Source organism: Anastrepha ludens, chromosome 6, assembly GCF_028408465.1.
Source record: "Anastrepha ludens isolate Willacy chromosome 6, idAnaLude1.1, whole genome shotgun sequence".
Lineage (NCBI taxonomy): Eukaryota > Metazoa > Arthropoda > Insecta > Diptera > Tephritidae > Anastrepha > Anastrepha ludens.
In genome coordinates, this window is record NC_071502.1 from 23,490,398 (window position 1) to 23,506,944 (window position 16,547).

The following is a 16,547-nucleotide window of genomic DNA, read 5'->3' on the forward strand; positions in this document are numbered from 1 at the left end:
AATGTATTTGTTTCTTATTTAATTTTAATTTCTATTCAGCAAAAAAAGTTATCAAAAAAATTTGATGATAAATTTTGCGCCACCTTGTATATAGCGGTTTCTAATAACTTTAGAGTAGCAGTGTATAGTAAAAGTTTCAAACTTTGTGAAAAGAAGAAAAAAATTCAACACATTTTCTTCAACCCTTTAATATTTTTCTAGAAAAATTTCTGGTATGCAGTTTTATAGCCCACTGATTTTTGTTATAAAAAAGTGCGAGTTTTAAGTGGCTCAAAAATGGTGTTGGTTTTTTACAAATTGTTTATGCAGAAAGAAAACACAACTACGAGAGGCTTCCATAGTCAATTATGGGACCGATTCTTCTTTATAAAAACTGCAAAGATACAGTATTTCTCTATTCTCCTACTTGTATTCCCTTCTGTGACATCATCACTTGGCGCATTTTCTTCGTTAGATTTTTGGCAACTTTTTTAATATCCGTAATTTGGAAGGTAGGAATGCCAAAAGAAAAGCTTCCACTTTACATCTTACAATTGAATGTTAATCTGCGCGCTATTACGGGTAAGTACCCGGCCTAGTTGAACACTACGAAAGTTAAGACGCTAAATCAGAGTGATCGAAACACAGTGACGAAGTTTAAATCTTTCAGTCAAATTTTGTATTTGATCTGACAAAACCTTAGTTTTTGATACCGCATGAAGCTTTCTGATGAAGAAGTTCCATGGGAGTTGTGACATCATTTTGAGTGCCTTATTTGCAGGTTTGCATTTTTTTAATATGCAACTTTGCGACTATTACTCCAGGTTGGACAGGCATATAATATTGGGTAGTCGACAAAGTCTTTTCGTATTTCTAATCAAATTTCAACTCATTTTTTTTTATATTTTTAATGAACTTTATTAATTTACCAATTTGGTCGACCACCTTTTGCCATTTTTCTTCTAGAGACATTATTTCATCAGTGTAGAACTTTTGTGGTTTCTCGGCGAAAAACTGCGACAACTAATTTTCACAGGCTTCTCTTGAAGCCAACTTTAGTCCATTAAGGGAGTTCTGCATTGACCGAAACAAATGGTAGTCCGATGGTGCAAGGTCAGGGCTATATGGTGGATGCATCAAAACTTCCCAGCCAAGCTCTCCCAGTTTTTGCCGAGTCATCAAAGATGTGTGTGGCCTAGCGTTGTCCTGATGGAAGACGACGCCCTTTCTGCTGATCAGTTCTGGCCGTTTTTTTCGATTGCTTGCTTCAATCTCATCAGTTGTTGCCATAAAGTGTAGAATCAATCGATCGAGCAGGCTGGAGCAGCTCATAGTGGATGATTCCTTTCCAATCCCACCAAACACACAGCATAACCTTTCGAGGCGTCAATCCCGACTTTACGACCATTTGTTGAGCTTCACCACCCTTGCACCATGATCTTTTTCGCACATTATTGTCGTATTTGATCCACTTTTCGTCTCCTGTTACCATTCGCTTCAGAAATAGTTCGATTTCATTTCGTTTCAGCAAAGAAGAGCAGATGTTAATTCAGTCCATTAAATTTTATACAGACAATTCATGTGGTACCCAAACATCGAGCTTCTTTTTGTAACCAGCCTTTTTTAAATGGTTCAAACCCGTTTGATGATGAATTTTAGTGCCTTGGCGATGTCATGGCAGCTTATGTGACGGTCCTGGTCAATCTTTTCCATAATTTCATCGACTTTTTCAACGATAGGTCGACCGGAGTGAGGGGCATCTTTCATATCGAAATTTCCAGAACGGAAGCGAGCGAACCATTGTTGTGCTACACGAACTGATACAGCATCGTCTCCGTAAACTTCACGAATTTCATTGGTGGTTTGCGTGGCATTCTTCCCTTTTTTATACAAAAATTTCAAAATATAGCGAATTTCTTCATTATTTTCACTCATTTTTGAACAGCTTTAACTTTTTTTCAACTTCTCCGAATTTAATTTTTTTTTGGTTAAATGAAGCTGAAAAATGTCACCTTTCTAACACCATATGATATGACAAAATGTGATTGGTAGCACTGGAGATAGATGACTCCAAGGATATCTGTTGACATAATACGAAAAGACTTTTTCAACTACCTAATATTAATGACTGAAATATAGAATCAGTTTATTTTCCCGCATAAGCCTGAACATCTATACACTCGTATTAAGGAATATAACATTTTAATCGCCAAATTTAGTTTCTCAGTGCACACAAACTTACAAAAAAAACTATCGAATCTGTTTCAGTCGCGCATTTTAGCTAATACTTTGCACGCTGACATTGGATTTTATCTACTCAAATCAATGCGAGAATAGCCGCTTCGTATGCTTCTGTGCTTGCTTCAGCTTATTTCGCTATCTCATGGCTTACCTTCAACGCTTTCAACATTGGTACGCTATCCAATAGTGTCTCGTACATTTTTCGCTTTTTGAAAGCAGATTTTAATAGAATGCGACGGAACGTTTGACGATCCATAGCCCAAAGTAGACCCTCTGTGACTGCCTGTATGGAGGCGGCTCTGAAGAAAGGAAACGAAAAAGAAAATACTTAGATGAAGTTCTATTTTTTTTCGATTAATATAGAAACTTTTGTAATTTGTTGATGTCTACTATGAGCCGCCTAGTGCACGACTATCCTTCGTTGATTGCAATGTACACTGCTAGTATTCCGGCCTTTACTTCTATTAATTGCTCACTTAACATAATGTTAATTCTTAACATTTTTATGTTAATTTTATATTACTCACCTGGGTACATTGTAGAGCAGCGCCAATTCACCAAATATTCCGCTATTGTCATAAGTGGAGATGTGCTCCCCATTACAAATAACTTTGTAGACTCCGCTGTTAAAATTGGCGCAAAGAAAAGAAAAGCAGAGAGGAAAGAAATTTGTTGAGATTGCTGCTTAGGGAAATGTTAATGTTTAAGAAAAAAATTTACAAGTAATCCAAAATTATTTAGTCAGACACATTACAGAATCTTATGAAGAAAACCCGGATTAAGGTAAAATAAACGAATCCAAAACTATTCGCAAATTTGCAAAACTAAACATGAAACACGTAGGTTTTTTTTAGAGAATTCGAATAAGTGTTCTAACGCTATAAGAGAGACTTATGCTATGTTCAGACAAGCATCTTAATTGCGCAGTTATCAAGCAAGAACTTAATTGAGCTCAATTCAGTATACAAGTACCTAGGTAGGTTAGATGGAGTACCCCAGGTACACTACAAGTAGCACTTACGTGCGATTCTTATACCATAATGTGGACCACTACCTGCGAAAAACTTTAGTGAAGAGAAAACCGTCTACAGCCATCCAGTGCTGTTGATGTAGTGGAGGAGAGAAAAGGGATCTAGGCTGGGCACGCTAAGGAATCTCAAGCGCCGAGCTGCCAGAGCCGGACATTTGCAGAGAAAGTGCGCAACAGTTGCTTTCTCTACAGGATCCCCACAGCTTCTGCAATAGGGGTTGTACGGAATTCCAAGCTTCTCCCCATGAGTACCGATCACCCAGTGACCAGTGAACATCGCAATGAGTTTGGAGATTGAATGGCAGAGGATTCCCATCATCTTATGCGTCCTGTGTCCGTCGTGTTGTGGCCATAGTGGTTTTGAGATAGCAAACGAAGAGACAGACCTCCATCTGTCTTGCGCTGTTTTTTAGAAAGAAATAGTTTCCCTTTAACAACGGTCAAGGGAACAACGGATGTCTGAGAAGGGGACAACTAAAACCGGTTCTGTCGACCCCTTCCTGGCAAGCTGATCGGCAATTTCATTTCTCGCTATATTTATTATTTTTATTTAGTATTACTGGAGCTTTCAGTAGTAATATTTAACACGGTATACTTAGCTGATTGCTGTATAACTATATGAAGAGGTATCAGCTCGAGCTTCACCGCCATCGCAGCTGTAGGCAGGTCCGCTTCGGCCTCGTGATGCACACGGTTTCTAAGCGCTGCCCACAATGTTGAGAGAGCGGCTTTCGATGCCCAATCAACCGCTGTATATGTTATCGTTGGCTTTATTATCCTGATGTACATCTATCTTCGGATTCTGCTAGTATTCGTTTCGGGGTCGGTTGTAAAAAAATACAACACCAGCAGGAGAATTCTATGTGACCATCTTGGCCAGCTTAGTGCTAGTGCATTTTATTAACAATTCCTATCCAAAATTATTGCAAGGTACTTTACGTGGTCTTCAAGACTCCACTTTATGCCGTTTAGCTTCGGGGGTGCCAATTCGGGATCTTATACCTTCTAGTAAAAAGTATCATATCCGTTTTAACGGCGTTTATCCTCAAGCCTGTCAGAGTTGCCCATTGATACGCTGTTGATAGTGTATTATTCATTATGTCGCTCACGGTATCTACTAGGTATTTGCCTGCCCCTACTATGGCTATGTCATCTGCATATGCTATTAGATTGTTTGAAACAAAACTCCAGGTCCAGATGGCATCCCAGCTGAAACACTCAAACTTGTGGCTGAAAGCCGACCAGATGTAATGTTCGACGTTTACAATGCATACATTACTCAGAGCATCTTCCCTAGGCTGTGGAAAATACAGAAACTGCCTGGCGTCCGCTTCGCCTGCTGAACACCGCCGGGAAATTGTTTGAGAAACTCATACAGCGTAGACTTGCAGAGCCTGTTGAGAGAGCAGGAGGACTCTCAGCAAGGCAATACGGTTTCCGACGCGGAAAATCAACCCTTGGCGCAATAGAGGAGGTAGTAAGCAGCGCTCAACGCAGACGCCACTACCCAAACCGCATCACCGTCCTGGTAGCGCTTGATGTACGAAACGCCTTTAACAGCCTACGATGGACAGGCATTATAAAGGCACTACGAGAGAGGATTCGAATACCTGCATGCCTGCTAAGGATTCTCCAGAGCTACTTGAGCCAGCGCGAACTGCTGTACGAAACACCAGATGGTCAGAAAACAAAAGCGATAACGTTTGGCGCAGCTCAAGGATCTATTATCGACCCCGATCTCTGGAATCTGAGCTACGATGAGATATTGACGCTGGAGACGCCAAGCCATGCTGTAGTGGCAAAGCCGAACCGAGTGGCAGATGGACGGCGAAACTTATTCTATCAATTGATAAATGGGTCCAAAGGAATTTCGGAGAAGTGAACTACTTCTTAACTCAGTTCCTCTCGGGCCACGGATACTTCCGGAATTACCTATACCGTATGGGCAAGGTAACCTATTCCAAGTGCATATACTGCGAAGCACCGAGCGATGACGCGGAACACTCGTTCTTTCGTTGCGACAGATGGCTCGCGGAAAGAAATGCTCTGAGGGAGCAGATTGGCGACATCGCATCGAGCAACATGATCAGCAAAATGCTCGAACGCGAGGACAGTTGGAACGCGGTAAAGAAATACATCGAGAATGTACTATGAAAACAAAAGATTGACCTCGACACAGTGCAACAAAGCGAAGCCGCACAGATAGAGACACAAGAAGACGAGCCTCCTATAGCATGAAAGCTGGCTACAAATATGGTGGACCAGACGTGGGTGAATAGAATTGGTCCTTTATGGATGCCGTTTTGGGCCCTCCCGAAGTAATATAGAAAGTAGTTCCGGGAAGGGTGTCTCCCCAGAAGGAGAGGAGGGGTCGTTGTAGTGGCCACACCACACGACGCAGTAGGCGACGGTCGCTGTAAGTGCAAAGGAAATTTGAACTCTACCTCACCCACAAAAAAAAAATGCTATCAGCTTAGATGTCGTTCTTTCAAATTTCGTTAATAGCTCATTAGCTGCGAGTAACTAGAGAAGTGGCGATGGAATGGCACCTTATGGCGGACCGTCACATGCTAGTTTAGTGAGTTTAGCTTCGTTATATTTCGCACGTATTATTCTACAACCAAAAAGGTTCTTTATCCTTGAATAAACAGCGGGTTCTGTATGTCATGTATCTAAGCCCCTTTGGAATGGCTTCCCTCGACATATTGTTGGATGCGCCACTAATGTCTAGAAATACTACTAAAACGTATTCCTTTCACCCTAGAGCTTTTTCTACAACCAACACTAGTGAGTGTATTGCACACTCTGTGGATTTGCCTTTAGTATATGCGTGTTGTGCCTTAGACAGAAAGTCTGATATCCTATTTTCTCTAATGTGCGCGTCGAGGATTTTCTCAAGCGTTTTAAGAAGGAATGAGGTCAATCTAATTGGCCTTTATTCCTTTGAGAGTACGGGGCTGCTTTTACCTGCTTTCGGTATAAACAGAACTCTTGCTTCAATAACAAAAAAAAAAGTCTATGCTAAAAATGCAGCTATACGGATTCCCTTGTAAAGGGTTTTCCAATAAGAGTCGTTATTTTGAAATTCAAAAAAAACTGCTATTTTTCAATATAAATGAACGGATGTTTATTTCATTATAAAGAGAAAGATGTGCCGTTAATAGTGGTAAATAACATCAGGCAAATGACCACCACGACCACGCTTACAGGACAATATCTTTTTCATGAACTTCTCCATAACCGAATTGCAAAGTGGCTGCCCTATGTTCTCGATAGCCTCACGAATTCCATCTTTGAGTTCTTCAATCGACCCTGGGCTGTTGGCGTGGACCTTCTCTTTAACGTGGCCCCAAAGAAAAAAGTCACAAGGTGTTAAGAGGGGAAACCGGTTTAGGAGGCCAAACTTTTGGTGTTTTTCGAGAATTTTTTGGAACAAAGAAGGAATAATCAGAAATTGTTAAAGTTTAGAGGCTATTTTATATATATTTTTAGGTACACTTTTAAATTTTTTTGAAGCTTTTTTCGCGGGAGATAGTGGCGTTAGAGCGTGCTGTCAATGGACGATCGCCATCCGAGTGTCTTGCTGGTGGGAATTCCTGAAGTTGGAATTTTTCTCTGAAACTAATATAACAGCAACTTTTGTTTATTAACAACATATTTCCTAAGAATATGAACCTAATTGGGGTAAAAAAATATTGAAAATTGCACGCTTTTGAGGCGCTTGAACACAAAGTAGTTTTTTTTATACTATATTTTTTCATCTTTGCTTAAAAAAAACATATTTTAAATAATAATATAATCCTAGAATTTGGTTCATATAGATTAGAATTGAATAAAGAAAAAATTTAGAAACAATTGGTCGATAATTTTTTAAGCTAGAATTCACACCAGTTGAAAAAAGTAGTTTCGAGAAAAACGTCGTTCTAACTAACGCGCGCTACGGTGCGGAACCGACGGGCAGTCACTTAAGTGCTCATAGAATCGGGAATAATGCGAATTTCGCTTTAAAATTTTTACCACATATTCTTGAGTTGTTATACTAACGATTTATGTAATATAAAAAAAAATCGATTTTTTGATCGATCTAAACCGGTTTCCCCCCTTAAATGACAAGATCTCGGTGGCGAATTGTGATTACCTCTACCTCTTCGAGAGCTAACACGGTCCGGAAACTCTTCCCTTAAAAGCTCATGGTTTCGTTGCTTGTGTGGCACGTAGCGCCGCCGTCTTGTTGAAAATAAACGTGGTCCAGATCAATACCAACCAATTACGGCTATAAAAAATCGTTAATCATGTCCCGATAGCGATAGATAACACCTGTTAGTGGAAAAACCTTTAGAATCCGAATTATTCTGCTCTCTTAACGCTTATTATCGCTTCAAGTCGCATAACCCTGATAATCTTTATTTAGCAGAAATTCAACACAATTTACAAGACCTAACATCACAGCAATTAAATGCAGTAAACCTCAAAATCATAACAATTTTGTAGCCGTATTGATTGATTTGACTACAAAGGAAAACACAAACTGAAAACCATTCATCACCGATTCTCAACAAAAATAAATGTTGCTGTTTTCTGTGTATACACACACACATGTATCCGTGCGCACACACACACATACATATGCAGATGTGATTTGGAGCGCGCCAACATGCATAAGAACCAAAATGAATAAGTGGTGTGCTATATCACTTCAGCTACAGATATTATATTTACTGTCGAACTAAAAACGGAAATTGAATTGTAATACTCACGACTCAATAACATAAAAATTATCACCATCATCACCCTGGCGTATGATGAATTCATCTGGCTGCACTCGCTTCTCGAACATGGCGTCCAATACTTGATTCATCTGCAAGTGAAATAAAGCAATTCAATGCGCATACATACATACATGGTGTATTTAAAAGAAAATGTGTAATCAAAATGTGAGCGTGTGCTGCGCGCCATTGATATTTATGGATATTATTTTCTTCTATACACAAAAAAGAAGCCAAATAAATAAACAACGGGCGGCAGTGCAAGAGATTATCAGGTTGTAGTGCGAAATGATGTACAAATGTTGGAAGCGTGCAAACGAAAAATATAAAATAAAATTTAATAAAAATAGAAAACAAAAAAAAAATACAGAAATGGAATTTATGGATTTTGCGCAAAATGTTGTACGAGCACATTTATTATTCATTTTTGCGCCAATAATTTCACGTTGGGTGGAAGCGGCAGTAGCTGGTATGTATGATATGTGTGTCTATATGATGTACAGTGTTGGACAAAACATATTGAACTCATTCATACTTCGATGTAATTATATTTTCCTAACGTCAAATGTCGTTTAAAAAAAAAAAATACCCAGAAATTAAGACGAACTATTTATTTCTTGAATGCATAAAAAACTTAACAAATAGTTTACTTTATAAAATGCGTAAAACACAAAACATATGCAATATTCAGACTGACAAAACATCTATATATATATAAAAGAAAGTCGGGATCGGCTGAACCGTTTAGGCCCAGGAGACGGACATAGGATACTTTTTATCCCATTCGAACGCGTTTCCGTGAAGTCACTATAAAATGTGGTATAGCAAAACGCAAATGACAGCTAAACGTAATTTTGTCTATGGTTAAGTAGAACATATAAACTTTCTCAGAAATATATAATCGCAGTAATTTGTATTCTGTTTGAATCATCATTATCAATGCCGTGACCAAGACGATCGAATCTTTCCCGACAAAGCCGTAATTCAAGAAGAATACGAAACATTGCGAACCAACACGTAATATTTCAAAAAACTCAGCAATGGCCAAAGTTTTATCAGCATCGAAAATCATCATCTGGGACGAATGCACAATGACGCATAAACGTGCATTAGAAGCACTTAACCGATCATTGAAAGATATACGCAATGACGCGAGATGTTTTGGAGGCGCAATGATTTTACTGTGTGGCGACTTCTGCCAAACACTGCTAGTAATTCCAAGATCAACGGCTGCTGACGAAATAAACGCTTGCCTCTAATCAAATCGAATCGATGGCGCTTTGTGAAGAAACTTCAGCTGACAACAAACATGAGAGTTGCATTACTTAATGATACATCTACTGAAGATTTCTCTGAGCAATTACTGACTATCGGTAATGGTCGAGTACCTGTCGACGAATCGAGTGGATTAATTTCATTTCCTCAGAATTTCTGTAACTTTGTCTCATCGAAAGACGAACTTATCAAAAAAGTATTCCCAAACATCATTAATAACTACAAAAATAATGAATGGTTGAGTGAGCGAGCAATTTTAGCGGCTAAGAATAAAGATGTAGATGACCTAAACTACATAATTCAAAATGATATCATTGGAACAATGTATTCATTCAAATCCATTGACTGTGTAACAAATGAAGATGAAGCCACCAACTATCCAATTGAATTTTTAAACTCCTTGGATGTGCCTGGCTTACCACCGCACAATTTACGCATAAAAGTTGGCTCCGTAGCAACGGTACGCGTTTGGTGGTAAATAAATTGATGAACAATGTGATTTACCCGACGATACTCAAAGGAAAAATCGAAGGTGAAGAATTTCTCATTCCGAGGATCCCAACCGATCTTCCGTTTGAGTTTAAAAGACTTCAATTTCCGATCCGTCTTGCATTCGCCATGACCATTAACAAATCACAAAGCCAATCCTTGAAAGTTTGTGGTCTGAATCTAGAAAATCAATATTTCTCACATGGTCAATTATATGAGGCATGTTCACGGGTCGGAAAACCATCTGCGTTATTTGTTCTTGCACCTGATAATAAAACAAAAAATGTCGTGTATCACAAGGTGCTTAACTGAAGAGTGCAATCTATTAAAGCTTCATTGAAATACTTCTTCTTCTTCTTAATTGGCGCGATAACCGCTTACGCGATTTTGGCCGTGTTTAACAAAGCGCGCCAGTCGTTTCTTTCTTGTGCTAATCGGCGCCAATTGGACACACCAAGTGAATCCAAGTCCTTCTCCACCTGATCTTTCCAACGCAGAGGAGGCCTTCCTCTTCCTCTGCTACCACCAGCTGGTACCGCATCGAATACTTTCAAAGCCGGAGGGTTTGTATCCATTCGGACGACATGACCCAGCCAACGAAGCCGCTGGATCTTTATTCGCTGCGCTATGTATATGTCGTCGAAAAGCTCATACAGCTCATCGTTCCATCGTCTGCGATATTCGCCGTTGCCAACGTGCAAAGGTCCATAAATCTTACGCAGAATCTTTCTCTCGAACACTCCAAGCGTCGCTTCATCGGATGTTGTCATCGTCCAAGCTTCTGCGCCATACGTTAGGACGGGCATGATGAGAGTCTTGTAGAGTGTTAGTTTTGTTCGTCGAGAGAGGACTTTACTACTCAGTTGCCTACTTAGTCCAAAATAGCACTTGTTGGCAAGAGAGATTCTACGTTGGATTTCAAGGCTGACATTGTTATCGGTGTTAATGCTGGTTCCTAAATAGACGAAGTCTTTTACAACCTCAAAATTATAACTGTCTACAGTGACGTGGGTGCCGATACGCGAGTGCGCCGACTGTTTGTTTGAAGACAGGAGGTACTTCGTTTTGTCTTCGTTTGAAAATTGAAATACTTGATTAATAAAAAAATAAACTTAATAAAATCAAAAATCTGCTTTTTTATTGCCTTTAGGGCGGAACAAAGTTCATCGGGTCAGCTAGTATTGGAATAACAACAATTAACTAATATCTTATAGCATAACCATTATTTTTTACAACTTCACTACATCTTTATGGCATGTAAGCTATTTTTTCTGTTTTTTTTTTTTTTGGCGGTAAGGTTGCCTTCCCACCATATACAGTGTTGCCAACTTCACACTGCTTGTATCTGTAAAACAACTCATGGCATCAACTGTTCTAATGACAGCTCAATATATGGTTTATAAGCCATCAAAAGCATTTGCGTCTGTGATGGAATTCAAACGTAATAGTGTGATTGCGCTATATTTGGCTGGAAAATCACAACCAACCATTTTTCGTGAGCTCAGTCACCTCAAAGTGAATAAAATGTTTGTGTATCGCACTATAAAACGTTACAATGATACTGGTAGCATTGCAAAACGCTATGGAGGTGGACCAAAAAAAAACCGCAACAACGCCAGAAATGGCCCGGAAAGTGAAGGCCCGACTTGAATGAAATCCACGACGAAGTGGAAGAAAAATGGCCTAAGAACTGAAAATATCGCAAGACAGCATTCGACGCATATTGAAAAATGAACTCAAAGTCAAGGCTTATAAGTTCCAAAAAGCACACGGTCTTTCACCCCAGCAAAAAAAAGTTCAGTGCGAAAGAGCAAAGGAGTTGTTGCGCTTGCACGAACGTGGCGAATTTCCTAACATTGTGTTTTCTGATGAAACAAATTTCCCAATTGAGCAGTTCATAAACACTCAAAACGATCGTGGTTACTTGACCGAATGCTCATACGAGAATTTGAGCCACTCGAAGCCATTTTCCATCGCAAGTAATGGTGTGGGACGCAGTGACTGCTGATGGACGCTCTCCAATCGGTTTTATCGAGCCTGGTGTCAAAGTGAATGCGACTCATTATCGGGAAAATGTTTTAGAAACTGCTTTAGAGCCATGGACACGCAAACATTTCGGCCGTAGACCATGGACGTTCCAACAGGACTCGGCACCGTCTCATAACGCTCGTGTGAACCGTGAACCAAGAATGGTTAAAAAATCATGTTCCACACTTCATTTCATCCACACAATGGCTTTCGAATTCGCCAGACGCAAATCCGATGGACTATTCCATCTGGTCCATTTTGGAGAGCAAGATGAGGACTAAAAAATATGCCAGTATGGATGCGCTGAAAAAACCGATTATACGAGAATGGGCCAAAATACCTCAAGATGACATTCGTGCAGCATACAACTCATTTTTTTTACCATTTGAAGGCTATAGTCAAGGCAAAGGTGGTCATATCGAGCTAAAGTGAATATATTTTAAAATTGTAATCATCTTTGAACAATTTTGTCTTTGAAATGAATAAAAACTAATTTCACACAAAAAGGTTATGGTGTTTTGAATAGGTAATACTTTAGAACGTTCACCCTGTAATAGGTATCAGTTCAATATGCTTTGTCCGACACTGTATGTACATTTGTACTTATGTAGAAAGTGTGCGTGCACGCTGATATTTGCATACATTTAAATGGAATTAAAAAATATAAAATATGCGAAATCAAAAATCAAAAATAAACACAACAATTTTAGTCCATTTGTGCGCGTGCTAAGAAAAAAAAGCTTAACAATTTTTTAAATTTATTTTTGGCATATTATGGAGCGTACCATTTCATAGGAAATACTTTAAATTCAAACTTGCAGCACGCGTATATATGTATGCATGCATTTACTGTATCTACTTTTTATCCACTAAACGATTGAACGATGCACTCAACGTTGCACTGCGTGGCATTTTTGCTTTTTCATTTCCTTTCCTTTGTATTTGTATTTTTACTTTTGTTTGCGCGTTTATATGCATATACATTTTAATGTATTAATGTTAGAGTATTTATATATATATATATATATATATACGAGTATATTTGCCCACAATTACTAGGTATTAAGTATTCATGCAAGCAATGCATACTTTAATTTGCGCAAATAATTTCGAAATATTCCAGCAGCACTTTATGAAAATTGCCTCATTAAAAGTCAACTGGAATGCATGAAGAAAAGTATTTTAATTGCAACACTGCGCTCATTGTGCTATATTTAAGAGCAACAACAAAATCAGCCAGCAGCTATTTAGTTGCCCACAGCAGCAATCAACCTAGTTAAATGGGTGTTTTTTTAGTGGGAAATGTAATGAAATAATGTTTGTACACAAACATATAAACCTTACACACACACAGCAGGGACGGATCCGGGGGGGTCCTAGTGGTCCGCATATCGATACCCGCTTGGAATCGATCCCTTAAGAATAGGAAAAATGGTGCTTTTTTTGGTTACTTGATTTGTAATGCGCATCTATAGATTTGGGGAAGAAGTTCATGGCGTTTTTATATTTTCTTTTATTTTACAAAGATTTTTTTATTGTTTGACAAAGGGTAAGTATTCATTCGATAGAAGTCTTTCTGCTCTACAAAAATATGTTAATTGTATTTTTGAGTTTTTTAATTTCTTATCACTTTTGATGCCTAGAAATGGAATACCCAGGAGGCAAAAATCAACATTTTCGACATCTGCGCTTCTTTGTTTTTCATCGAGGTCAAAAAGTTGTCGAAGTAGCCCGGGATATTTGCGATGTGTATGAAGAAGGTGTCATAGACGAATCGACACCATGGAAATGATTTACAAAGTTGAAAACTGGCGACTTTAATCGCAGCGGAAGGCCTTCTAAATTCGATGAAGAACGTCTCAAATCACTTTCGAAAGAAATCAGCCGCCAAGCAGTAGTGATTTGGCGGAAAAAATTAACTGCGGTCATAAAACGATGTTCAATCACCTTCATTCGATGAGATTCACCGAAAGATTAGGAGCCTGGTTGCCTCGCGAGCTCAACGAAAAAGAATGAAGAAAGTCGCCTTCAAATTGCTTATCAGCATCTCGCTCATCATCGAGCAATACGCGGTCATAAACAGCGCTGTTTGTACCGAATCGTCACGGGAGATGAGAAATGGTGCCTTTGCGTTAGTATGGAGCAAATAAAGGAGTTGATGGCTCCAGGAGATACGCCAAAACCGAGAGTCAAGTTTGGTGCACTAGAAAATGCTGGAAGAGAAGGTCACGGTCAACAAGGAGCTCTACATTGTCCAACTACACCGGGTGAAAGAGGCTATTCGACAAAAAACACCTGATCGACATGGTCAAACAATACTCCTTCACGACAACTCCAGGTTCCATGTTGCACAAGTCGTCAAAGCCGCACTCCAAATGCTCGAATGGGACGTCCTTCAGCATCTGCTGTATTCTCCGGATCTTACACCGACTGATTACCATCTTTTCGCTCAATATCACACCATATGAAGGGCGTTATCATCGATAATAAAGAGGTCCTCAAAAACTGGCTCAACAACTTCTTTCATACCAGACCATGGACGTTTGAATAGGACTCGGCACCGTCTCACATAGCTCGAGTGAACCAAGAAGGGCTAAAAAACAATGTTCCGAACTTCAGAACGTTCACACAATGGCTCTGAAATTCACCAGACGCGAATTCGATTACCATCTTTTCCGCTCCCTGAAATCCAATCAAATTATTACCTTCTATAACAAAGAGGTCCTTAAAAAGTGGCTCAACAACTTTTTTGACACCAGACCAGACAGAACGGCAACAATAAATAGGTCGAGAAGTGGGAAGAGGGTGTAAACAGCAACGGCGATTGTATAATTGATTAACTTAGTGATATAATTTTTGTTTTTTGTTTAAATAAATTCGGTAAAAACGCTACGAACTTATACTTTGTAAATGCTATTCTTACAAAAAATGATTTATTTCCTACATTACTGAGAGGCCTTTCAGATTTGTAAATAATCTTTCGTTGATGTGACATTTCACCTATTCGAAACTGGGAACGGTCAAAAAGGTTGCCAATTTTTTTCGTTTATCCAACAAGGCTGGTAATCTATTGAAGAAAAACATCCTACCCTCAAAACCCAGTGCGAAACAGGCTCGTCTTCTAAAAGTTTGCAAAACACGTTGGATCCAACATCTGGCTTTCCTGACCTTGTTTCAAGAATCACTATAATTCATCTGTTCAACGTTAGAACGGGTGGACGATCTGAAAATGAGATCAGATGGTGTGCAGCCATATGACTTAGGTTAGGTTAGGTAAAATGGCAGCCCTACCTTAGGACACACTTGGACAAATATTCAAAAAATCGTCCGTTCATATGCCACACAGTGGAGAGGGGAAAGGAGAAGGGAAGGAAGAAGGAGTCTTGGGATTAGAGACGATGATGACCATGCATTTTACGACGACGCAGACGGTGGCTGTTTTGCGTTCGTACGAGTAGTTAGCCGCAACAAGCTACTGATGAACTTCACCAGATTTGTGATATCTAGACCCGCTATATCCGCAGGCATAGCGAAAAAGTAAGAGCCCAGATGTCTAAATATTTGCCAGAGGAGAGCAGGGCAGCTAAGAAGAAGTTGTTGAGATGATTCCACTTCGTCCTCAAGACAGCTTCTGCTTGGGGAATCCCAAGTCTCACCGCATGAACACCTATCGGACAATGTCCGGTAAGGATGCCCACCAAATTCGAGAGATGGGGCTTTGTTAGCCTTAGGAGTTCCCTCGAGCGTCCCCGATCTACCCGTGGCCAGAAGGATCTCGTGATCTTGCACGTTTGCGCACTAGCCCAGCGCTCGCTGAGTTGACTCGAGGCCCATCTTTCCAGGACTACACCACAGGTTCTTAAGGGAACCCCAATCCTCTCATTTCGTGACACAATCCTCTCCAAATTTCCCTGTCTAGGGAGCTCATTAGCCGAGCAGTTTACCTCTATGCCACTGTGATTGGGTCCCCGCTTGAGCTTGATGTCGATGTATTCGGATGCAATTGAATGAGAAGCCAGACATTCCCCGACCGATCTCGAACGAACAAACAACGATCCCAAGGCCCTAATTGTCGCTTGGCTATCGGAGTAAATATTTACTTCCTTAATGGTTATTACCGAGGTACTAAGCAACCAATCCACTGCTTCCTTGATTGCGGATACCTCCGCTTGGAAAACACTACAGTGGTCCGGAAGCCTGAATTTAAGTTTGATGGGAAGCTCCTTACAGAATACTCCCCCACCAAACCTACCGTTCAACTTCGAGCGATCCGTGAACATGTTGGTCATGCCTTCCCGCCAAATGTTACTCCTTCCTACTCCTCCCTTGAGGGAGCCATATGACTTACTCGCCTCCATTGTACGGTCATAATTCTGAAGAGTATTATCGGTGTTCTATTTTCATTCAATTCCTGGACAAGTACTCAAAAAAGCTTGCATCAAGATTTCTCGAACATTGGATGAATTAGATAATACCGTTCATGTCTTTGAAGCATAATGGCCAAATGAAATAACTGAGACGGCTCACGACTTTAATTCTGACATGAAAATGTGGAAACTAAATATAATTATTATTTGCAGAAAGCAAAGCCCATATAAAATTAAAACTTCTTAGTTACTCCAGGGTTTGCGAACAAATTCCTGTAAAGGGGCGGCCGAAAACCTTTGATGAAGCTCTAGACGTCTGTGATGTTCAATTTTACAAACATATAAATCGATTTCTTCATTTTCGGCGCCACT

At 39.7% G+C, this 16,547-nt stretch overlaps 1 protein-coding gene across 3 annotated transcripts in view; it reads right to left on the reverse strand.

The window, feature by feature from the left end:
- The window catches only part of LOC128865934 (cAMP-dependent protein kinase type II regulatory subunit), a 153,737-nt gene that overhangs the window by 19,642 nt on the left and 117,548 nt on the right, over positions 1-16,547 (reverse strand). For all 3 annotated transcript variants that reach the window (XM_054106361.1, XM_054106359.1, XM_054106360.1), the window contains exons 4-6: positions 8,008-8,108; positions 2,748-2,843; positions 2,372-2,519 (exon numbers count right to left, since the gene is read on the reverse strand). In XM_054106361.1, the coding sequence (XP_053962336.1) occupies positions 2,372-2,519; positions 2,748-2,843; positions 8,008-8,108 (345 nt within the window). The remainder of the gene's footprint in view (positions 1-2,371; positions 2,520-2,747; positions 2,844-8,007; positions 8,109-16,547) is intronic.